The sequence below is a fragment of the Schistocerca serialis genome, chromosome 1 (assembly GCF_023864345.2).
Source record: "Schistocerca serialis cubense isolate TAMUIC-IGC-003099 chromosome 1, iqSchSeri2.2, whole genome shotgun sequence".
In the NCBI taxonomy this organism is placed as follows: domain Eukaryota; kingdom Metazoa; phylum Arthropoda; class Insecta; order Orthoptera; family Acrididae; genus Schistocerca; species Schistocerca serialis.
Window position 1 is genome coordinate 1,101,088,993 of NC_064638.1, and position 25,411 is coordinate 1,101,114,403.

The 25,411-nt window shown below is 42.7% G+C and overlaps 1 protein-coding gene across 4 annotated transcripts in view; it reads left to right on the forward strand.

The window, feature by feature from the left end:
- LOC126416409 (solute carrier organic anion transporter family member 74D-like) overlaps positions 1-25,411 on the forward strand; it is a 130,561-nt gene that overhangs the window by 34,170 nt on the left and 70,980 nt on the right. For 3 of the 4 annotated variants that reach the window (XM_050084125.1, XM_050084134.1, XM_050084149.1), the window contains exons 5-7: positions 265-486; positions 11,099-11,239; positions 15,164-15,292. In XM_050084125.1, the coding sequence (XP_049940082.1) occupies positions 265-486; positions 11,099-11,239; positions 15,164-15,292 (492 nt within the window). The remainder of the gene's footprint in view (positions 1-264; positions 487-11,098; positions 11,240-15,163; positions 15,293-25,411) is intronic. The other variant, XM_050084141.1, reaches the window with a different exon arrangement.

The window sequence follows — 25,411 nt, forward strand, 5'->3', positions numbered from 1 at the left end:
CAGCTACACAGATTCCCGTTTTCGTACTGACTTTGCCATCACTGATGGTAATTTCTTAATTTGTCATATATCCACAAATGATCGAAAAACATATCAGTGCTAATGTTTTATGACGAATTTTCGTAGATATCTGTTAACACAGCAGTTGAAAGAAGGGGTGAAAAATGTATTAAAGTTTTTCCTGTTGGCAGTACCTTAGTAGTTTCAAAGTGCAAATAGTGAGACCGCTGACGCCCGTCCCTCAGCCTTCGCGTCTCGCTCCAGCTCCAGCGTGGCAGCTGTGCGGAGCCGCAGCGCCTGCCGCCGACTGCCCGCGTGACAGCGCCGCTGACGTCACAGCAGCGGCCGCCGATACACTCAGCACACCGGCGTTGCTGCTGGTCGCTTCTCAGCTGCTGATGGGCGCCGGGGCCTCCCTGCCGCTGTCTCTGGGACTCGCCTACATGGACGACAACGCACCCAGAAACAAAGCTCCGCTGCTCATAGGTCATTCACGCAGCCAGCGCTAAGAAATACAGAATGATAATGTCGTATGTAACTGAATACCTGTGCAGACTGATTCAGTATATTGAGTTACACAGAACTACAAAATGTTGTCCACGTAGGCAGCAGGTATTGTTGTTGTTGTGGTCACTCCGAAGACTGGAATTTCCCACATCAATCTATACACTGCGAGATGTAACCACTTGAAAATGCTTACAATAGTACACCTTGGTCTCCCTATACAATTTCTACGACCCACACTTCACTCCATTAGCTAATTTGATTCCTCTATGCTTCAGCATGTGACGTATCAACAGATACCTCAATTTAGTCGAGTTGCTCCATAAATGTACACTACTGGCCATTAAAATTGCTACACCAAGGAGAAATGCAGATGATAAACGGGTATTCATTGGACAAATATATTATACTAGAACTGACATCTGATTACATTTTCACGCAATTTGGGTGCATAGATCCTGAGAAATCAGTACCCAGAACGACCACCTCTGGCCGTAATAACGGCCTTGATACGCCTGCGTATTGAGTCAAACAGAGCTTGGATGGCGTGTACAGGTACAGCTGCCCATGCAGCTTCAACACTATACCACACTTCATGAAGAGAAGTGACTGGCGTATTGTGACGAGCCAGTTGCTCGGCCACCATTGGCCAGACGTTTTCAGTTGGTGAGAGATCTGGAGAATGTGCTGGCCAGGGCAGCAGTCGAACGTTCTCTGTATCCAGAAAGGCCCGTACAGGGGCTGCAACATGCGGGCGTGCATTATCCCGCTGAAATGTAGGGTTTCTTAGGGATGGAATGAAGGGTACAGCCACGGGTCGTAACACATCTGAAATGTAACGTCCACTGTTCAAAGTGCCGTGAATGCGAACAAGAGGTGACCGAGACATGTAACCAATGGCACCCCATACCATCACGCCGGGTGATACGCCAGTATGGCGATGACGAATACACGCTTCCGATGTGCGTTCACTGCGATGTCGCCAAACACGGATGCGACCATCATGATGCAGTAAACAGAACCTGGATTCGTCCGAAAAAATGACGTTTTGCCATTCGTACACCCAGGTTCGTCGTTGAGTACACCATTGCAGGCACTCCTTTCTGTGATGCAGCGTCAAGTGTATCCGCAGCCATGGTCTCCGAGCTGATAGTCCATGCTGCGGCAAAACGTCGTCGAACTGTTCGTGCAGATGCTTATTGCCTTCCAAACGTCCCCATCTGTTGACTCAGGGATCAAGACGTGGCTGCACGATCCGTTACAGCCATGCGGATAAGATGCCTGTCATCTCGACTACTAGTGATACGAGGCCGTTGGGATCTAGCACGGCGTTCTGTATTACCCTACTGAACCCACCGATTCCATATTCTGCTAACAGTCATTGGATCTCGACCAACACGAGCAGCAATGTCGCGATACGATAAACCGCAATCGCGATAGACTACAATCCGACCTTTAACAAAGTCGGAAACGTGATGGTACGCATTTCTCCTCCTTATACGAGGCATCACAATAACGTTTCACGAGGCAACGCCGGTCAACTACTGTTTGTGTATGAGAAATCGGTTGGAAACTTTCCTCATGTCAGCACGTTGTAGGTGTCACCACCGGCGCCAATCTTGTGTGAATGATCTGAAAAGCTAATCATTAGCATATCACAGCATCTTCTTCTTGTCGGTTAAATTTCGCTTCTGTAGCACCTCATCTTCATGGTGTAGCAATTTTAATGGCCAGTAGTGCACTTTCTTCCCATTTCCACTCACCAAAGGAGGCCACGGCAGTCCGATCACAGATTTACTTCAGACTATGTGGCACTGGTACAGCAACAGTGGTAATGTTATAGAGAGAATTCAGTCGTGGTTGCAATAAAGATGGTTTTATTAGTTCATTTGCGACGCGTTTCGCCTGTATTGAAAGGCATGTTCAAACAATCAAACTATGGGTAAAGAATCATCTCTTGAAATGAGGAGACAAACGTATAAAATTAATTCCAGGCAACAATGGACCAAGTCCATGTATAACACTAAAATAAGGAACAATGCCGATGGTTGGAATTTGTACCTTGTGATGCTTTACAGTACTGTGGTAACACACAACCCAATAATGGTAATAAACGAAACCTCTCGTACGGTAAGACAGAAAGTGAGTTTTTTTTAAAAAACACAGGTTCTTTCAACAGTATAAAAAATCATCATATGGAGACAACGCCCCTCAGACACAAAATAAGGGTTGTTTACACGCACAACCTGACGTGCTAGCACTGGCGTGACCTTGTGTTTAAGAGGCCTCGTCTCCATATGGTGATTTTTTATGCTATTGACAGAACCCGTATTTGTAAAATGGCACTTCTCGTCTTAGCATGCGAGAGTTCTCCTCTTTACCACAATTGGCTTATGATGTGTCTCCACACTGCTGTGCACCTTCACAAGGTACAAATCGTATTTGTTTGGTATTTTAGCATTATACGTGCACTTGGCCCATTCTTGCTTGTGATTAATTGTATACGTTTTATTCTTCATTTCATGAAATGATTATTTACCCATAGTTCTATTGTCTGAAGATGCCTTTCAATACAGGCGAAACTCGACGCAAATGAAGAAGTAACAAAAGCATCTTCATTGCAACCACGACTGATTTCTCTCTCTCTCTCTCTCTCTCTCTCTCTCTCTCTCTACATATATATATATATATATATATATATATATATATATATATATATATATATATACAGGGTGAGTAACCTAACGTTACCGCTGGATATATTTTGTAAACCACATCAAATACTGACGAACCGATTCCACAGACCGAACGTGAGGAGAGAGAGGGGCTAGTGTAATTGTTTAATACAAACCATACAAAAATGCACGGAAGTATGTTTTTTAACACAAACCTACGTTTTTTTAAAATGGAATCACGTTAGTTTTGTTAGCACATCTGAACATATAAACAAATACGTAATCAGTGCCGTTTGTTGCATTGTAAAATGTTAATTACATCCGGAGATATTGTAACCTAAAGTTGACGCTTGAAACCTCCGGCGTTCAGTTGCGTGTTGTAACAAACACGGGCCACGGTCGGCGAGCAACATCTGCAGGAATATGTTTACGATGACGACCGTGTTTACGAGTGTGGCTGTAGTGCACTGTTGTGGTTTGGTCTAGCTGTCGCAGTGTCCGCATGTAGCGCTTGCTGCTATTGTTAATCTGCATTCGTCTCCGCACGCAGACCAGCTGTAGTACACCGTGTTACCAGACGTCTGTGATAGTGTAGTGTTGTAGGAACTGTGACCATGGTGTATTCGAACTCTGAAAAGGCGGAGATGATACTCATCTATGGCGAGTGTCGACGAAATGCAGCTGAAGCCTGCAGGGTGTATGCAGAACGGTACCCGGACAGAGAGCATCCAACGTGCCGCACATTGCAAAACATCTACCACCAACTGTATGCAACAGGTATGGTCGTAGCACCCAAACGGGTCCTTAACAGGCCCGTCACAGAAGAAGCGGGTGCAGTTGGTGTGTTAGCTGCTGTTGCCATGAACCCACACATGAGTACACGGGACATTGCGAGAGCCGGTGGACTGAGTCAAAGTAGTGTCATGCGCATACTGCATCGTCACCGCTTTCACCCGTTTCATGTGTCGCTACATCAGCAATTACATGGTGATGACTTTAATCATCGAGTGCAATTCTGTCAATGGGCATTAACAGAGAATGCGTTGCAGTTCTACCTGTTTACCGATGAAGCGGGTTTCACAAACTACGGGGCAGTGAATCTACGGAACATGCATTACTGGTCCATGGACAATTCTCGCTGGTTCAGACAGGTAGAGCGACAGCGACCGTGGACTGTAAATATATGTTGCGGAATCATTGGCGACCACCTCATTGGTCCTCACTTCGTTGCAGGGGCCCAAACAGCTGCAACATACATCGCGTTTCTACAGAATGATCTGCCAACGTTGCTCGAAAATGTCCCACTGGAAACGCGTCGACGTATGTGGTATCAGCATGATGGTGCACCTGCACATTCCGCAATTAACACTAGGCTGACCCTTGACAGGATATTCGACGGGCGTTTCATAGGACGTGGAGGACGCATAAATTGGCCAGCCCGTTCTCCTGATCTTACACCTCTGAACTTCTTTATGTGGGGTACGTTAAAGGAGAATGTGTACCGTGATGTGCCTACAACCCCAGAGGATATGAAACAACGTATTGTGGCAGCCTGCGGCGACATTACACCAGATGTACTGCGGCTTGTACGACATTCATTACGCCAGAGATTGCAATTGTGTGCAGCAAATGATGGCCACCACATTGAACATCTATTGGCCTGACATGTCGGGACACACTCTATTCCACTTCGTAATTGAAAACGGAAACCACGTGTGTACGTGTACCTCACCCCTCATGGTAATGTACATGTCCGTCAGTGAAAGCATGTGGACGTAATGTGCTGTTCCAGTCTCTTCTGTACCTAAGGTCCATCACCGTTCCCTTTGGATCCTTACGTAATTCGGTGCTCTCCGATAGACACGATCGAACAGCGGAGGAGTGGTACTCAAGCGTCAACCTTAGGTTACAATATCTCCGAATGTAATTAACATTTTACAATGCACCAAACGGCACTGATTACGTATTTGTTTATATGTTCAGATGTGCTAACAAAACTAACGTGGTTCCATTTTTAAAAAAACGTAGGTTTGTGTTAAAAAACATACTTCCGTGCATTTTTGTATGGTTTGTATTAAACAATTACACTAGCCCCTCTGCTCACGTTCGGTCTGTGGAATCGATTCGTCAGTATTTGATGTGGTTTACGAAATATATCCAGCGGTAATGTTAGGTGACACACCCAGTATATATATATTTATATACTGGGTGATAAAGTAGTCAGTATAAATTTGAAAACTGACTATATATATATATATATATATATATATATATATATATATATATATATATAAATTAGGCGACTTTTATCTCTGTAGGCAAGTTAAAACTTCATAGTGTGTCTTCAAACTTATTCATATTTGATTGGCAACAACGAAAAACTGCTTCTCATCAAGATACTATTAAAATATATTCAACACTACATCGTCAATTTTCAGCACAGGTATTTACGAAAATGTTACGTTATGCATGAATTGCACCCAAATTGAAGGAAGCAAGAGAAATTCTCCAAAACGTTAACGAGCTTTGTTTTTCCCTAGAAACTCTGAAGTTTCCATGTGCACGCGGAAAAATTGCATTCATTCGATGTAGTAATATTTTAATTTATTTTTTCCATTTCTGTATTGAAAATATTATCCTGCAGCTCGCAATGTCGGAAGCTCATCTGACAGTTAATCGTATCATTACTGTCATATTCCGCCATGTTGTGACTCATTATATCATTGAATAAATTTATTTACACTTTCATTTGTGGACGTCTGACTTGTCCTTTACAAGCCAGTCCCTCGGCCTTGAAACCTGCGTCTGCAGATAGAAGCATCTAGGTGAAAATCCGTTCTCGGTACCTCACCCGAATGCAGCTTTATGGAATTTCGGAAATCACTGCAGGTATATATTTGCAGGTACACGTTATGCGTTTGGTCGTTTACTTGTCCATAATTATAAATAACATATAAATTGAGACGATAAAAATAAGCAAACTACCAAATAACATTGAGCCGCATTGTTCTCCCCTTTTCTTTGAGTGATTATTGTGCCTTGACTGTGTTTAGACGCCAGTTATTAAAACGTAGTCCTGCTGCGATCCTCGTCCTCGGTGACATTTTTGGCTGTCGTCCCGTTGGTCGGGTGGAAGGGAATTGATTAGGTTGTTGGTTGGTTCCTCAGCCGTTCCTGGGTCGTGCTGCCACCCGATTACTTTGTGTTAAGCTTGGCTGCCTGTGTCACCTAAACTGTTGTTAGAGTTTCCCAGGCCGACCCTTGGAACACTTCTGAGCACTACTGTTCTGTTGCTTGTGATTGTGATTATCTTTTGTAGCAAGAACCGTACCAGGCCTTCAGCCATATTTTAATTTTGTCTGTTCTATATTCAGTATATGGCCTTCAGCCAAACCTTATGTGAAGTATTTTAAGATTAGGCCTTCAGCCGTGTTTTATTTAAAATTCTTGTTTGCTCTGTATTTAGCACTTCAGCCACGTTTGTTTTAGAATCTGTGGCTTCCAGCCATAATGTGTAAATTCCTGTCTGTAAGGTTTCTCTTTAATTGTCTTGAATTCTTAAAATGGCCTTCAGTTGCACTGTGTGAATGCTTGTCTTAAGGTTTGTCTTTAATTATTTTGAATAATTGTTTGTGACGTTCAGCTGTCAAGATATTTTAAGTTTTCGTAAGATGGTTTTCTTTTGTACTGTGTAAATGCTTGTCTTTAAAGGTTCCCCTTTATTATGTTGAAATATCATTGGGTTTTCAGCCGAGGAATTAATTCAAATTTTCCTTAATACGGCTTTTAGCCGAAATTGGTAAGTGCTTGCCTTTTAAAGAATTTCCTTTGCTGATCTTAAATATTATTTGGGCCTTTAGTCGAGAAGATACTTTAATTTTACTTAAGTAAGGCCTTCAGCTGTTTGTCTAATTTCTTATCACTTAAAAGGAATTATTTAGAGATATTTTAATTTTACTTAAGTAAGGCCTTCAGCCGTTCCCCTAAATCCTTGTATTTTAAAAGGAATTATTTAAACTTTACTATTGAGAAGTTACTTGGGCCCTCAGCCGTGAATTGATCCTTGTTGTTTTAAAGAGAAAACTGTGCATTGACATTCGAGGAATAAAGTTGTTCGTTCTTGTGTAACTAACAGTAACTGATCTTGGCCCCTTTCGACAACCTGATCCGCTCTGTCCTGTGAAACCAGATTCCAACCATTAGAAATTCGGTAAAAGTTCACTCAGATTACACGTATCTTTTTATCATATCACGATTCGAATGCAATATGTACGAAATACTACTGAGCGTTGCCACGACCTATCGATGTATCGTAGCACGTCTCTCAGAGAAATAATTTGATGTGCGGCACTGGTCAGCGAGAGAGCCTTGTGCTGAAGAAGCGGTTTTTGGAGGGACGGCGCGAGACAGGGTGGAGGGAGCCGAGTGGAGGTCGTGGACTGAAGTGGTACGGTGTCATTCCGTGGCGTTCTGCCTTCCAAGACTGCTGAGCCCGGTAGAACACGTCGTTGTCACAGAAGACGCGGGTGGCGGAGATTGTGACACTGGTTGGGACGTCTGGTGGGAATGGAGCAGAGCGGTCCAAAGGGTCTCGTCTGCTGCAGTAGGATCGGCTGTTGAACGTGTGACCTGTTGGAATTACGTCCGATTACCTACCTGCTGCAGACACCCAGATCAGTTGTTTTTAACGCCGACAAAGAATCCGGTGAGAACGTACTTGATGAGGAATGGTTCGAACTACGGTTCCGTTTCTGAGCAATATTTAAGTGGTGGTCGATGCAGGTTAATTCGACGGCTAGTTCATGACTTCACAGTAATGGTTCCCGCCAGAATCACAACGGTCGCTAGTTGTACTGCCAGTAGCCGATATTTGACCAAGTTCTATAGAGTGGTTCTGCTCAGCCTCCCTGTGTTGTGTTACCGGATTAGCGGAAGTTGTGTCCACTCTGAGATATTCTGTTTATGACAGATCACAATACCCTTGCCTTCCTGGCCGTTAACTGAAGGTCCCGGTTGTATTAACGTAGCTGATTATTTTCTGTGCTGTGGATATTGTTTTTATTATTGTATTTGTACATCTTAAACTGTGAAACCGAACGGGACTACTTGCTTGGGGCCGTTCTGCAGTGTAACTTACTTCCTTTCCGCGGGAAGATTAAAGTGCAAATTTGATAGTAAAATGGTAACGCGTACGTCCTGGATTGTGCTTATTTAATTTTAAAAGCGATGTGAGGGAGCCTTCTGAAATTTTTTGGCACTGTCTGCTACTTTTGTACGCTGCCTTTTCCCATGTTAAATTTTGTCGTTAGTCTAACCTGACCTCTTTCTGCAATTCCTCGAGAGTCGTTTACCATTCCGGAAAAAGGAGATCGGTAACATGTTAAAATTAATTATTCATCGCATTATTACCTCGCTCACCTGAAGATTTTCCCGATTTTGCTGTCGGATCCTTGAATTGGTATTTAATTGTTATGGGTATTTCTGAGAGAGTATTTTGCGAGTTATGGACATGTATTGTTTCCGTACATAGTCTAAAGGTCAGTGGGGCGGGTCGGTTGGACACGCCGCGCCGGTCGTGATAATATACTCCCGCCTGGGCAGCTAAGGTGGTTTGCACTGATTCTGAGGTTTCTTATTTATGATGCAGCTGTTATTTTGTAAGAGCTCTTGTTAGTAACTTTGATACTGCTCTTGGAGCACTTGATTTTCTCGTTTTTGGGTTTCTAATTATTAAAGTTAATTATCCTTACGGTACATTGATAATTTTTACTTTATGAACCGTCTGACTACAACTGAATGAAACGCAATTTTCGAGCCATACGCGTTTCGCCTTTATTTTCTGCAAGGCATCTTCAGTGGCAGATTGCGTGGATGATTTTCTACATATTAGGCTCCTGTTGCATTTTTAGTGCTGTTCCTCTTCTTATAAATGCCAGTTTGCGGTTTTTTCCCCACTTTTCACAGCACTAGGAACTGAACACTTGTTTTCATGCAAATGTTTTGGTTTCCATTTCATTGCATCAAAACAAGTGTTTAGTTAATAGTGCTGTGAAATGTGGGAAAAAATCATGCTTTCATTTAACATTCTGGCGGTTATACCCGTTATTAATATACCAGCATTCTACATTTTCAATTGCTTTTCTCTCACTTATATTAAACTCTGGTCCTGCAGTGTTAATCACTTAAATATGTTCCGAGAACAATTTGAAATCAACAGCTTTCCTGGATGGCAGCGAGCTGTTATGAATACTTCCTCAGACATCCTCAACCTACTGCCTACCCTCGCTCCGGCCCACAAAAAGGGAGACGGAAGTTCTCTGCTGTCTGGGCAACTGCTTCCGTTATGTAGTGCATCCCTGACCCACTGAAGTCGAGCTCTCCACCCCATAACGCACGCCCAGAAATCTACAGCAATGACCGTCACAACTGGCTCTGGCTGAGACCCTCCACTCGGCTGGAAACCAAAGGCCCCCAATCAACCAGGGGTACGTTGCTGCATATTGTGAACTCTGTTTGCGTCCTATGAGAGACGCCAGCAGTCTTCACACTTCCACGAGCCGCACGTGGGAACTGAGGATGGTCTCAGAGCCCAAGCAACCTGCGTCTTTGGTGCGAGGGTGCGAGGTGCAGTATTTTGCAAGCTGATACAAGCAACACCTTGCAGACTACTGTTTATTTCCCTAAGGAGGTGCATAACGCGCCAAGTGTTGGAACTCTCGAAGGGTGCTGAAGGGTATAAACCTGCATCTGTACTTCACAAGCTACAATGTAATGTCTTGTGCAAAGTACATTGTGTACCGCAATCATACTCCAGCCCCTACCTGCTCCATTCGCTAACACTCGGTACATGTCCGAATTTCTTTTTCTTTTAGGTCTTTATGAAAGACAGAACTTCGAGGGAGCAATTTTGTTCCTCGGCTCGGGCGTGGGACCTCGGAATTTTGAAAAGAAGGCTCTACGCGTTGCAGAACGTCTTTCATTTAGAATGCCCCACAGGTGTTGGTTGAACATTAAACGACGCTCTCGAGCTGGGTGAATAAACCCATGATGAAGCGCACCGCCTTTTTTAAGCTCCTCAATTTTTAGTCACCCTGCGCTTTGATCATTTATTAACAATAACATAATAATAATAATAATAATAATAATAACAGTTTATAATTACAGGAATAGTTACTAACTGATAGTTGAACTCAGGTGGGATACTGTTTCATGTCGTATCTGCGACTCAAGAGTCCCAAATTTTTCATCCTGGAAATGTTAGAGTAAGGTTGACGATTCACGCCTTGTCATAGAGAAGGGGTGTCAAGAGTCTAGCATAAATGGCGCCAGTTTATTCGAGTACAGGAACTTCTGAGAGTAAATATACTGTTTGCTAAAAGATCTGGTGACAAATAAATATCCCATGTTTTGGCAAATATCATAAAATTTTAATCAGAAAGCACTATAAAAGACGATGAATTAATTTTATGTATTTGGCTTTCTTTAATGGAAAATGCGTTATGGATAAACAGCTTGAAATCGAATAACATTTTTGATTTTACAAATACGATCGCCTAACGCAGTACAAAATAGCGTAAAACTGCTATCATCGAGCTCTTGTAAGGCTTACGAGTGGCCAAACAGCGCCAGAAGTAATAAGCTTGTTGTAGCTAGGATTCAAAGTCATGACAAATTTTTTGAAGGGCATCATCTTTATGCCAGTGGCTGTTATAAGTTTTTATTACACTATTGCAATTTCGGCCTTAGGCCACAGTTGATTACGGCCTAAGGCCGAAATTGCAGTAGTTTGATAAAAACTTATAACAGTCACTGGCGTAAAGATGATGTCCTTCAAAAGAAACGACAGAAGGCTTACCTTATTCCTTGTTGCCAGAGTTGCTGGAACCCAGTGCCAATGATGTTTTCGGCAATGTTCGCAGCGGCGTCGCAGTTCGTGCGCATGTTCGGACCGACCGTGGGCTACCTGTTGGCGTCTTACTCGCTGAGCAGATTCGTTGCACCTGGCCTCACACCCCTTATCGACGAGACAGATCCGCGCTGGATTGGCGCCTGGTGGATTGGTGAGTGAAATATTAACTCTGTCGGTCCAAGCAATATGTAACACTATTGTATTTATACAGGTGACCATAAAATTCGAAACACTTTAAACCAGACCGAACAGTACTGCCCTGGGACTTTTAATGTATTCAGAATTTGGTGTTTGAAGCAAGCAAAATGAAAAGATAGATAGGGGATACATACATCTGTTTAACAGACGCTTTCTAGTCGTCGGAGCACTATCATTCAATAGGTCATAATTATAATTGTGTGAATAGCAACATCCATGGTGACGTAAAAATAACTGTTTGTCAAAATTGATTGCCTGTTATCTCTAACAGCAACACCGTGTGTTGCACTTTTATTTACGTATTAGGCTCACTACAGTTGTGAAACTGGTGCCTCCATAGTGTTTGTGATGCCCTTAACGAAAAACATTTAATAGAAGTGGTATATTCAAAATCTAATCTTCAAGACAATGAAGTTACCGATGGCACTGTGACTGAGACACGAAAAAATATCGGAAGCGACTGACAGGTCTCGGTCACTATGCAGCAAATCATAGAAAGTGAAAAGGTGAGACAAATCAATGAGGAAATCGGCAAGTGAAGATGGAAAGACTGATTAAGAAAGTCCAACGAGTAACAGAAAGACGCAGTGAAGACTAGATCAAGAACCTACAAGGGCTACGACAACGATGGTGAAGCGAATATAGGATACCTGTCGCAAGTGTTGGTTGGGGGCATGATCGCAAGAGTCAATAGACCTTGGTGGTAATCACCACTCCATGTAGCAACCGAAGACCCGCTCCATGCTTTCTGCTGGTTTTTAAGTCGCAGAGATACTTGATTCTTTCCGTACGGCCTGAAACGCCCGCGACGATGTTTCTGCAGCTGAACTGGTGGTTTTCCGGAAACAAAGCCCACTATCTGGTATATGGAAGTGGAAACGTCTTGAGTTATGCTGGATCGCGGCAGTGAGGGCTTTGTTGGCTGTACTTGGCAAGCTACTTGGTCGTCTCCGTCTCTTTGTCGATGGCTACTGATATTCTTGCTGGTTGTCTTGAGCAGAGGTTGTATATGTGTGGTTGTATAACTGTCAATGGGGGCGTTCTGGTTCTGAGAATGTGGAACCCAGAGATGGAGAAACGTATGTGGTAGTATCTCATAGAGGTGTTCCTCTGTGATGCAGTCCTGGATTGGTGTAGTCCTGTACGTGGTCAAGGAAAGTGTGAGTGCTGCTTTAGTTATGACAGTTCCCACGGCTTTCAACATTCGCTACTTAAATACTAGCACCGTTAGAGGATAAGTGGAAAGGCGGAATAAGAAGGTTCTTTATGCCTTTTAAAGTCCAGAATTGGGTACTATTGTCCGACCCTGTAGTTTCGGGAGCCCTTCAATCGCTAGAGTGCTTCCAATACGGTTATTTGGAGTAGGCATCCGTCGTTAGTAGCCGCATAGAACCTTGAAATGGACCTGAAAAGTCCAGATGAACCTTTCCAAGAGTGGCTGGTGGTGGGCCAGAGGCAAAAGATTAGGGTAAAGCTGCATGTTGCCGGGCACAAGCTGAGCAGCTGTGTACTATGCCTTCCACGTTCCTATATAAACTTGGCCAGTAATCATGTTTTCTCACTAAGGCTTTGACTCGCGACTTTCCCCAGTGCCAATGGTGAAGCAGGAATTGTGGCCTTAATATGGCCCGGATGACACATTGCATACTTGCCTCAGTTTCTGTCATGACGACATCGTTAATGGCTGACAGTAAATGCGGGACCAAGTCTAGAGTTCTGAACTTTTGCTTTTGGACGGAGAGAAGGAAGATTATGATTTAACGTCGAGCCGACATCAAGGTCATTAGAGACAATGTATGTGGACTGCCTGTCAAGCATGCATTGCGTGTCTTAATATCGGCACCCATTGCACGTCTGCAACTTTTAGAGCTGCCGTTACGTGAAATCCCTCTACGCTCTCCTTTCTGCATTTATTTGAAAATATAAGCTTTCTTTCTGGTCTGTGTCTGGCCCCACTGTAAGGGGCAATGGGGCATCCATGTTCGCTTGTTGCTCTGCTGGCTTATACTTTGTTGTATGATTTAAATTATCTCTTTCTTTACCAAAATACATGTGGGGGTATGTGTCTGTTTATTTGTTAGTTTTTTATTTGGCAACTGAACTGTATGAATCTATAACAGATTACATACAATGCGTAAGGCCAAGTGGTTTGGACTGCAAGTGGTGTAACCCAATGAGTTCGACTACACAGCACGTACTCACACAGACCGCATCAGTTAATGCTGAGAAAATTGTAAAGTTCGAAGTAGCTGGATATTTGAACTCTCGAATTAATAGTTTACGAATTGGTAACACCAACTAACAGATTTGACCTTTAAAGTAACCCTCGAGTATAAACCTGACTTATATCTGGTGGAAACCATTTCCATGAATGACGAATAATTACGTTGAATGTCCAAAGATAAAATTCTGACATGATATAAAGGTGCAATTACCTATCCTTAATTGTGAGTGAAAGAATTGTGTAACTACATAATCCGTCGAATAGTTGTAACTCATGAACTCTCATACCAGACATACAGTTTTCACTTATTTAATGAAATTCAATAATATTTTACGTTGATCTCAAGAAGCTGCTGCGCCCCCTGAAATTCTTTAGTACGATGCATGCCGTGCAGATACATCATGGGCCTACCTGGGTGCCATGGTGAATTGTCACAAATAAATTCGGAGTTCATGGAGCAGAATCAGTGTGATTTACAAGTTAAATTGTCCATTGATGACAAGAGGAATAATAAGACTGTGTAGAATTGCAGATTCTTCCACACAAGCGAATTATATGCAACTCCAGTCTATACAGTAGCAGCCACTCAATGATAACGGTGCTTGGTAAGTCAAAAATTAGTTTTGAAGACGCACCTTAATTTCATTCATGCATTGGGTAATCTTCTTATAGCATTCTCCATACATGTGACATACTTTCTTTTCCACTTAACTTCAAACGTGAAATTTCTCTTACGTGCCTAAGATAACTCACAACAGTTAACAAGAAATATTTCAGTGTAGGCCACGTCTACCATCATGAACGATTAAATCCTGACTCCTCCTTCTAAGTCTTACTGCACTTAGCAATTACCTAAAAACTAAGAGTAACGAAGAAGTCAGCGATGTTACTGCACCGAATAACGTCTCCATAAGTATGCATTTGAATGACAATAATCATCAGTTGCAGCTGGTCAGCAATAACTTAACTGCCTTAATGTAGTGATGGTCCCGTTTCGTTTCTGCTATTGTTTTCCACTTTTCCATTTTAAACGATTCACCAATTGTATGTCTGTTTCGTACCACGCCTGCGCTTGAGTCGTGTCGTCTTCAGTACTAGTATTCACTATTACACAGTTTTCCTGTTTGTCTTCCCGGTCGCGCAGCACGAGGGAATGGCTGTTATGAAATTTTGTAAGCAATTCCACGGAGTATGTGATTTCTCCCTCTTCCTTTTTATTGCATTTTACATGTTTCATTATATTAGTAGCGTTTCGTGTCCGTTCGTGTTTTTCGGACTGTCTTAGTTCCCTTTTTACTTTTTTGACACGAAATCTTTGGTTCCATGAGAATACTGGGGTGAGGATTACCTCAGATGATTAAGTGATTTTGTCTGTAAATGACGTCCTGTTTCCTCTCTCTTGAGTTGTTTTAATTTTGAAAGCTTAGACCCATAGTTCCTTATCTAATATTTCAGACTTGGGGTGCTCTCTCTTTCCCATGTAACAGAACCTTTTAACTATTACGGCTTACACCGGATGATGGAAGTGTAACAGTTCCGAAAAAGGTCGTGTACCCAATAAAAGATCGTGGATTAAGCCGCTATCCTGCAGTTCCTTTTCATTTTTCAAACCATGATGTTTCTACTTGGCTGACTCTGCTGTTGGCCCCACAGGATGGGCGCCGCTGTCAGCGTTGGCTCTGCTGCTGGCTGTGCCGCTGATGCTGTTCCCCCGCGAGATGCCGGCCACGCGGCAACGCTCGTCCAAGTCGCCACGTCGAGTCCTGGAGAGGTCACTAGCCGGTACGTCATCCTAGTACACACATTCTACTAGTAAAGGCTATACCCAGTGCGGGCTTTCAAACGATACGAAATGATAGTGTGGTGGTGGCCCTCAACTTAGGACCCTTAGCCTCAGAGTTGAAATATTAAAAGTTTTGGCTGGTTTCGTCGTCTAGGAACTGGGATACGTAGTTGCCGCATTACAAGCCAAATACTGCTGAGGCTGCAGTATATGATAAGAATACACACATTAATCGAATGGTCGAAGGTTTCTGTAACTCGGCAATTGCGAATTTAAAATCTGCAGGTACTATCTTAATGACTTTATATGATGAGTGCGATAGTAGAAGTACATTTGAGAATACGATATATTTCTGCAAAACACTTATTGGTGTCGATGATCCAGCAATCAAATAAAATATAAGTTGAAACTACCTGGCAGATTAAAACTGTGCCGGACCGAGACTCGAACTCGGGACCTTTGCCTTTCGCGGGCAAGTGCTCTACCAACTGAGCTACTCAAGCACGACTCACGCCCCGTCCTCTCAGCTTTACTTCTGCCAGTACCTCGTCTCCTACCTTCCAAACATTACAGAAGCTCTCCTGCGAACCTTGCAGAACCAGCACTCCTGAAAGAAAGGATATTGCGGAGACATTGCTTAGCCACAGCCTGGGGGATGTTTCTAGGATGAAATTTTCACTCTACAGCGGAGTGTGCGCTGATATGAAACTACTTGGCAGATGAAAACTGTGCCGGACCGAGACACGAACTCGGGACCTTTGCCTTTCGCGGGCAAGTGCTCTACCAACTGAGCTACTCAAGCACGACTCACGCCCCGTCCTCTCAGCTTTACTTCTGCCAGTACCTCGTCTCCTACCTTCCAAACTTTACAGAAGCTCTCCTGCGAACCTTGCAGAACCAGCACTCCTGAAAGAAAGGATATTGCGGAGACATTGCTTAGCCACAGCCTAGGGGATGTTTCTAGGATGAAATTTTCACTCTACAGTGGAGTGTGCGCTGATATGAAACTACCTGGCAGATGAAAACTGTACCGGACCGAGACTCGAACTCGGGACCTTTGCCTTTCGCGGGCAAGTGCTCTACCAACTGAGCTACTCAAGCACGACTCACGCCCCATCCTCACAGCTTTACAGTTCGAGTCTCGGTCCGAAACAGTTTTAATCTGCCAGGTAGTTTCATATCAGCGCACACTCCGCTGTAGAGTGAAAATTTCATTTCAAAATGTAAGTTGAATAATAGGGAAATAATAGATTCCTACTTCACGTGATTATTTATGAGCAACAACATAGCTCGCGAGATATTCACTTCTGAACGCATACTACGACTTCACTGCAGAAGCCACGGAAATCACGCAAGAGCACAGGTCGGCACTCCGAACTATTTCTATCTGCCGCGACCACGCGCAAACTGCTCCACTCTCCAAGTGCTTCCCGCGACTTTGCGTCTGTCGCGCCGTCGCATCCCGCACTCCTCGTGTCCTGTGGGACTCTCCAGAACTACTGCACTGCTCATAACTACCTCGTGTCCTCCCCGGAGACGATCGCTGTAATTGGCTGGAGCGCACCCGCCCTGTCTTCAAGGCAACGCCCACTCACAAACATAATGAAACATACGAAATACTGGAGTTATATTTAAATAACTTGAAATTAAATAAATGTCGCTACGGTCGGACCATAAACACGCTCTAACACACATTATTAGATACATAAATAAATTAAATAAACATATACCAAAGGAATAGAACAAAAGGTAGGGCAGTAGCCTAATGTCTCTGTGCTTTCTAAAACACAGTAAATATTTAACCAAATTCTTCATGAATAGTATATATCGAATATAAACAAAGACATAGATGAATTTGTATTTGTAAGCATGCTGCTACCGTTCCTTCGTGTAACTGTGCAATACTTACGGCCTGCCGCGATCGATAGTAATTGGCCACATTGACCTCCTATAACTCATATGCTATTCAAGTTACATGCCTGTAATTTATAACAATTTAGGTTTACAAAATGGCTCTGAGCACTATGGGACTCAACATCTTAGGTCATAAGTCCCCTAGAACATAGAACTACTTAAACCTAACTAACCTAAGGACATCACACACACCCATGCCCGAGGCAGGATTCGAACCTGCGACCGTAGCAGTCCCGCGGCTCCGGACTGCAGCGCCAGAACCGCTAGACCACCGCGGCCGGCGACTTAGGTTTACATTAATAGCTTTCTAAAGACATGTCGATCGACGAAATCGGATCAAGCGTTTACATTTTGGGAATTTTTATGTGTGTTATTTGTCTAATTTACACTCAGATACTGAACTTTAAACCCATCAAGATATTGAAAATCTGATTAAACCATCAGAATCGTCGTGCAGATAATGGTAACCTACATGTTTCTTTTTGTGGTATCATGATTCCTCTGGCTACTATTAATGTCTGCCATTAAGGTTTCACCAAGTCGGCCATCTTTGGCACTCCCGGCATAGAAGTCTCCTTCATCGACACAAAGCACCGTCCCCGTCACAGGGTCAACATGGAATTCCCAGCCACGTGGCTGCTGGACCCCTCTTACTTCGGCCGAAGTCCGGCACCACGTGTTCGGCCTACCGAGCGGCCGCGCCCGCTGAGCGTCCTGTGGGGCCGCCCCAACTCCGAACACGTAACATTTCCAGGGCGCCACAACTCGACCGTTACCTCACAACAGTGACGGAGGGAAGGGTGTAGTCGTCACTAGCTTCCCAGAAAAGAAAGATATGATCGTCATATCTTCGTAAATCAAACACGGACTCTACCCCGCCTCATCGAAGGGGATATCAATTCAGTACCAGTTTGAAGAAACTCAGAAAATGTAATGGAAATTGTGAAGTAACAAGTTCATCCAAAGCAGTTTGTTGTGAAATCCCGAGACTATTTCACTGTTCCCCCCTGCTGTCTTTGCAACAAAAACTCCAGTATGATCCTTCCAGCAGCACCGCACCTTCAATTCGTGACATACTTTATCATTTTACCAGTCAACATAAAAAACCTGCTACAATGTGAGTACAGAAATTCGCGTGTGACAGAACGTCACCTGCCTGAAACCAAAATGAATCTAACGAAAACAATGTTGTACCATTATACAATGAAGGATTTGATGAGCGGTTGACTTAACTGCTGGTGAATCTTCCGGGTCGTGTGGCCTAATCCATGAAACTTCTTTGTTCCTGGCGTTTCGTCCAGAGCTGCGCTGGACGTCCTTAGAGCTGGTCCTGATTCCTCTGCGTCTCGCCGACTGACCGGTCCGTAGTCGGTGAGCGACATAAATACTGCGAAAACGGGGCGTGGTAGAAGTTCGCACATGGTCGGTAGAGATAATCGTTGTCAGAAATATAACTTAACTATAGAGCTGCCATCTGTGAAAGATAAAACTTATCTGTCGAATCTGTAGAGCTATTGTGCTCAGGGTGTTCAGAAACAGTCTGAAACTCTTTTAAGCGTGTTTCAGGGTAGGTTGTGTTGAGAAATAATGGTTAAGAAAAAAATTCGATACGTTGCATCGTGTCCGAATTAATTAGCATGGGAGTTAGCTAATGAGGCCATTGCTCGCTAAAATTCAAGCGGCCCGCCAGAGACGGTGTCACCAAATGTGTTCGTCGTTTGGCTTCCTAAAAGCGCTACAGTTTACGATATGAGAACAACTGCTACAATTTGTGACTGGCGGCCCTCTTGAATTTGCGCGCCCAGCAGCTTCATTCGTTAAATTCAGTACTAATGAACTCGGAAACGGTGCAACGCATCGAATTCTTCTCTAAACAACTATTTCTCAGCATATCCTACCATGCAACACCCTTACAAGCTTTTCTGACTGTTTTTGACCAGCCTCCATATCACTAAGTTTTTTCTGTTAAAGTATTGCCATGATTTACGGATTAAACAGCATGATCTGCTACAGCTGGTTTTTCTACTTTCCCTAGTCAGAAAAGAGTCATGTATTCCGACAGACGTTTACAGGTGCTGATGACCGGCTAGTTGAGCGCCCCACAAACCAAATGTCATCATCATCAACAGACGTTTATTTATGCTTCTCTTTATATTACATTGTTGCTTCAGTTCGTAGCGCTTTTGTTTTGCACGTAAGTCGTTGCTATTTGAGTTTACCGAGTGTCATTTTTGTCATCTGGAGATAGTGAGTGGAGCTGTGGATGTTAGAAGATGGAGTGTCAACTGGGGAAATCGTCATATTCCCGACATATTCTTCTGTTTGAGTTCAATAGAGGGTAGACGGTAGCGGAGGCAGCAATAAAAATTTCCGCCTGTATGGAGGCAGTGCCATTGGACAGAGCATGGCAAGAAAATAGTTTTCTCGGTTTAAGGAGGGCCGTTTTGACATTAGTAACTTTCCTCGTTCAGAAAAACCATCGGAGTTAGACGAAAATCGTTAAAACGCATTCATACACAATTATTCACGTCAGTGTACTCAAGAACGGGCAGATTTGATGAACTGTGATCATCCCACCATTGTGTGACATTTATACGCAACGGTGATGGTTCAAAAATCGCGTGTATGGGCATCGCATGTTCTAAGTCAAAATCACAAAAGTTCGTGGGAAGCCATATGTGCGTCTCTGCCCGCTCGTCATCAAATGACTCGTGAACAGCACTGACCAATCCTATACTGCATGATTACTGGTGGCTAAAAATGGTGTCCATTGCTAACATAAGGAAAAGAAAAGAATTGTTGAGTCCAAAGATAACAGCAACTCCCCTTATAAAGACCTGTGCTCGTCCACAGAAGATTGTTAATCTTCTGGTGGAACGGCGACGGTGTGATGTACTAAGAATTACTTCCCCGAGGTGTAACCATCACTGCTGGTGCTGGTATTTATCGTCAAAACTGAGACTTTTGCAGACGCCGTCCAATAACACCTACCAAGAAGACTGCGTGAAGTGATGCTATTCAACGATAACGCCTGACCGCATTCTGCTGGACTGACATAAACTGCTATGCAGGAGTTTATTTGGGAAGTCATGCCGCACCTACTTCATTCATCTGATCTTGCGCCTTCACATTTTCGCTCTCTATCGAAAAACCTACAAGAAACCTCCTTTCCGACTGAAAATGCGCTCTGAACATGGTTCGACGAGTTCTTCGTCTCAAAAAGAAATGATTTCTACACTACTGGCCATTAAAACTGCTACACCAAGAAGAAATGCAGATGATAAACTGGTATTCATTGGACAAATATATTATACTAGAACTGACATCTGATTACATTTTCACACAATTTGGGTGCATAGATCCTGAGAAATCAGTACCAAGAACAACCACCTCTGGCCGTAATAACGGCCTTGATAGGCCTGGGCATTGAGTCAAACAGAGCTTGGATGGCGTGTACAGGTACAGCTGCCCATGCACCTTCAACACGATACCACAGTTCATCAAGAGTAGTCACTGGCGTATTGCGACGTGCCAGTTGCTCGGCCACCGTTGACCAGACGTTTTCAATTGGTGAGAGATTAGGAGAATGTGCTGGCTAGGACAGCAGTCGAACATTTTCTGTATCCAGAAAGGACCGTACAGGACCAGCAACTTGCGGTCGTGCATTATCCTGCTGAAATGTAGGGTTTCACAGGGATCGAATGATGGGTAGAGCCACGGGTCGTAACACATCTGAAATGTAACTTCAACTGTTCAAAGTGCCGTCAATGAGAATAAAAGGTGACCGAGACGTGCAACCAATGGCACCCCATACCATCACGCCGGGTGATACGCCAGTATGGCGATGACGAATACACGCTTCCAGTGTGTGTTCACCGCGATGTCGCCAAACACGGATACGACCATCATGATACTGTAAACAGAACCTGGCTTCATCCGAAAAAATGACATTTTGCCATTCGTGCACCCATGTTCGTCGTTGAGTACACCATCGTAGGCCTGTCCGTGATGCAGCGTCAACGCTAACCGCAGCCATGATCTCGGAGCTGATAGTCCATGCTGCTGCAAACGTCGTCGAACTGATCGTGCAGAGGATTGTTGTCTTGCAAACGTCCCCATCTGTTGACTCAGGCATCGAGACGTGGCTGCACGATCCGTTACAGCCATGTGGATAAGATGCCTGTCATCTCGACTGCTAGTGGTACGAGGCCGTTGGGATCCAGCCCAGCGTTCCGTATTACCCTCCTGAACCCACCGATTCCATATTCTGCTAACAGTCATTGGATCTCGACCAACGCGAGCAGCAATGTCGCGATACGATAAACCGCAATCGCGATAGGCTACAATCCGACCTTCATCAAAGTCGGCAACGTGATGGTACGCATTTCTCCTCCTTACACGAGGCATCACAACAACGTTTCACCGGGCAACGCCGGTCAACTGCTGGTTGTGTATGAGAAATCGGTTGGAAACTTTCCTCATTTCAGCACGTTGTAGATGTCGCCACCGGCGCCAACCTTGTGTGAATGATCTGAATACTTAATTATTTGCATATCACAGCATCTTCTTTCTGACGGTTAAATTTCGCGTCTGTAGCACGTCATGTTTGTGGTGTAGCAATTTTAATGGCCAGTAGTGTACATTCGCGGAATCAAAAGTTACCCGAGCGTTGGCAGACTTGTAAATAGTGAAGGAGAATTATATTATTGATGACTTAAGTCTCTGTTATGTGTATGTGTTGTGTTTATTAAACTTAAGGGAAAATGCTACGAACTTATGCACCTAACCAGTAGCTCCAGTGTAAACCAAGCCACAAGTACACTAAATTCCTTCATACCGATAGAGGGGGATGTTTGTCTTCAGATCTGTAAAAGTCTAAACTGCGTCTCTTTATATTTTGGTGAGTAATCTTTAGTTTTTGACTGGTGTTTAGATTTAAAGTTTGTGTCTTATAGCAGCTAAGACTGGTAATACATATTGACAGTAGACTTCCTATTTCAAACAGCCCAAATTGCAATTTTAAACTATTTATTTTGCCAAAAGCATTGCAGCCCATTTTCATTCATTTGTTTATTTCTTCCACAGCCGATGTATTCTTCAAATGCCCTAAACAAATAAACTCTTCGTCTGCTTCTTTGAATTCAGTATTATTTTGTACCATTTTATTCTCGATTCGTTGATTGTACATTTTTAAACTTGTCTTAATGGATGTTAGTCCTCCTTTCAAACTTGCTCTGTAAAGTTCTCCCACATGCCGTTGTTTATCTGCAGTAGAGGAAGACAGTAAAATGTCATCTGCAGAACGAAGATAGTTCAGATATTTAGCATTAACACATTCCTTCTTCCTTTCCTCAATTTAAAGATCTTAAAACTTGTTCTCGGATTACTGACTTTGGTTTTGGTGATATAGAATCTCTATGCCATTTTAAGGAATTTCCCAGTATCTCTATGAAACAAAAGTACAACAGTAACATTGTTGTAACTGGTAAATATTCTTCACTACACTCAGATACGAGTGTAGTTTGAAAACTTGTCCTGTAGATATTCTGTCAGTTAGTTGCGTGTTGCATATATTATTTGAACGATTCTTTTACCGAACTGATATGGAACGAGTCATGTATACAAGATTAGTGGTAACTTTAATGATCACATCATTTTATTCTTACTGCTGCAACTACAATTAAAAACAAGATTTTTTTCCGTTTTTCTTTATTTAAAAATGACAACAAGTTTTTAAGAGGGAACCAGTCGTTAGAATAGAAGCAACTGTGAACAAGAAATGATTTTAAATTATATTTAAAGCTTTCTTCGACAGCCTTTGAGTCATTTTATGTTATTGGGGAAGTGATGAAAAATTTTTGTTGCTGCATATTGAACACCTCTCTGAACCATTGACAGCTTTAATAATAGGTAATAAAGGTAGTTTTTTCCTCTAGCGTCGCAGTATGTACTTCACTGTTCTTCTGAAATTGTGATGGATTATTTATGACGCAATTTATTAGCGAAAATACGTACGCTGTTGGAAGTGAATCAAACGCATTCTCAAAATCTATTTCCCATAGACAAAATGATAATCAGTCCTCCCTTCTATAATTTCTATTATGTCTAGAATGGCCCATAGTGCTACATCAACTTGTGAAGCGAGAGTTTTTCTTTGCTTCATTAACATAATCATCTACTGTATACTCTGCAGATTAAGGTACGCGGCAGAGGGTACTTCCTGTAACATTTGCGTATGGAGTGCGGGAAGAATGAGTGCTTAAGGGGACCACACCAGAGCCTGTTTAACCCATGTTAATTTAGGCAAGTATTTGACCCACTTCTGAAAAAACTATTTGATGCAGGAGTATGTTACATGATTCTAATAGAGTCAACTGAACGAAAATCTACTTTGTCCATTTTATAGTTCTTAAGAAATATTTTTTTAAAATGTATTTACAAAATAAATTTTTTTCTGCAGAAAATATTTTTTTGCGAACTTCCTAATGGGGGAATATTAATGAATGTAGTACCAGAGGTGGCTTTTTATGTTATGCAGAGTCTCTGAAAATTTCATTCATTTATCTGTGATAGCTTCTGATATAATGGAGCATATGAACTGAAAATTTTAGTTTGTGGGAAATTGACTTTAAAGAAAAAACTTTTGAAGTTTGTTACTTACAGTTAATTAAAACTGCCCTGCTACATATGACGGCCCTTCTTTGGCATCTAGAAGGTCTTCCAGCTTCTTTTTCACCTTCCTGGATGTTTGTCTTGCTTTCTTGGCCGTATTAGATGCAGACCTGTCTGCATCGGCTATTCTCATTTTATCGTAATGTTGCAACCCAGTTATCATATTTTCACCAGGATTAATTCCCAGCTTTTGCAGTACCCAACGCTTTCCAATATTACCACAATTGAATGTAATAACAGCATCATGAACCCAGAGTTTCATTGTATACATGCCTACAAATACAGTTTTAGGAAGGCGGTTCCGAATTATGCTGTTGAAACATTCATTTGGGTTCTGTGTCTGCCATGCAGGCATTTCCTTAGAAGGTCAGGATGAGCCAAGTCTCTGAAAATAGGTTTAATTACTGTAATAACAGCAGCAGGAAGAGAAAGCTGGTGAGAATAAGATTCTCCAGTTGCCTGAGCCCTATTGTATTTGCACCACGAATATTTCTCCTGATGGACACAATCCATGACATGGCTTATCATCAGTAGAGGACTTATTGAAGAATATGGCTCAAACATCCCTCTTCATTGCCTCCAGATTTTCTTTATTTCTCCTAATTGCCTGCTCATAGTATATCTGCGAGTTTTCTATTTCAGTTTTAGTCGACTGACCCTGTCCGGTCAACAATTTTCCGCCTTCTAATTTTTTACCTCTCATGTCAACAGTTAGTTTTCTCAACCTTGTTCCCTAACGTTTTTGAACATGGCCTACACAATCTATTTTGCTAATAATGGCATCTCCATATGGCTTAGAGATGACAGTGGGTGGGTTGACAGTGGGTGACAGAAAAGTGGGCGTGGCACATAAACATACGTGGTAGGAAAATGCTCTTTAAATGCTCGAAAAAAATTTTTTTCAGCAAAATCTTTTTCACAGTACTTAAATAAAACCTTAATCTATCGGAATATGGTTAAAACCGAAAATCGATCTTTTTCGACCTGAACCACGGTGTGGTCCCCTTAAGTGCCTCTGTCGTTGCTATAGCTGTGGGAACTACGTTGGGGACTGTGGTATATTAATTTTAGGTTGCTCACTTAATACTGTTTCTTTCTATTACTGAAGGTTTTTCGGCATTTCTTTGTCAATGAAACAATCAAGATCGGAAACAATTATTCATTCAAAAATTATGACCGGTTTCGGCCTTTATGCTGGCCATCTTCAGATCCACTGTGCCATATGGCTGAAGTCGACGGTGCACAGAACAGTTGCATGATGCTACGGTAACCGGTCATCAGTTGTAAATAAATGATTATTTGCAATCTTCACTGTTTCATTAAGTGATAATTTGCCATCAATCGCTGTTTTATCTCCAACCATGTCATGTAAAAATATTTCTCTGACATTCTTTCGGGAGACACACTTCTGGTCATTGGTGCTGCCATTCTTTTTTTTTTTTTTTTTTGAGGAATGGTCATTAAGATTTCATGGCCATCTCGAATAAAGAAGATTATGTTATTAAACTACTTTTTGTTTACAGATAGATGGG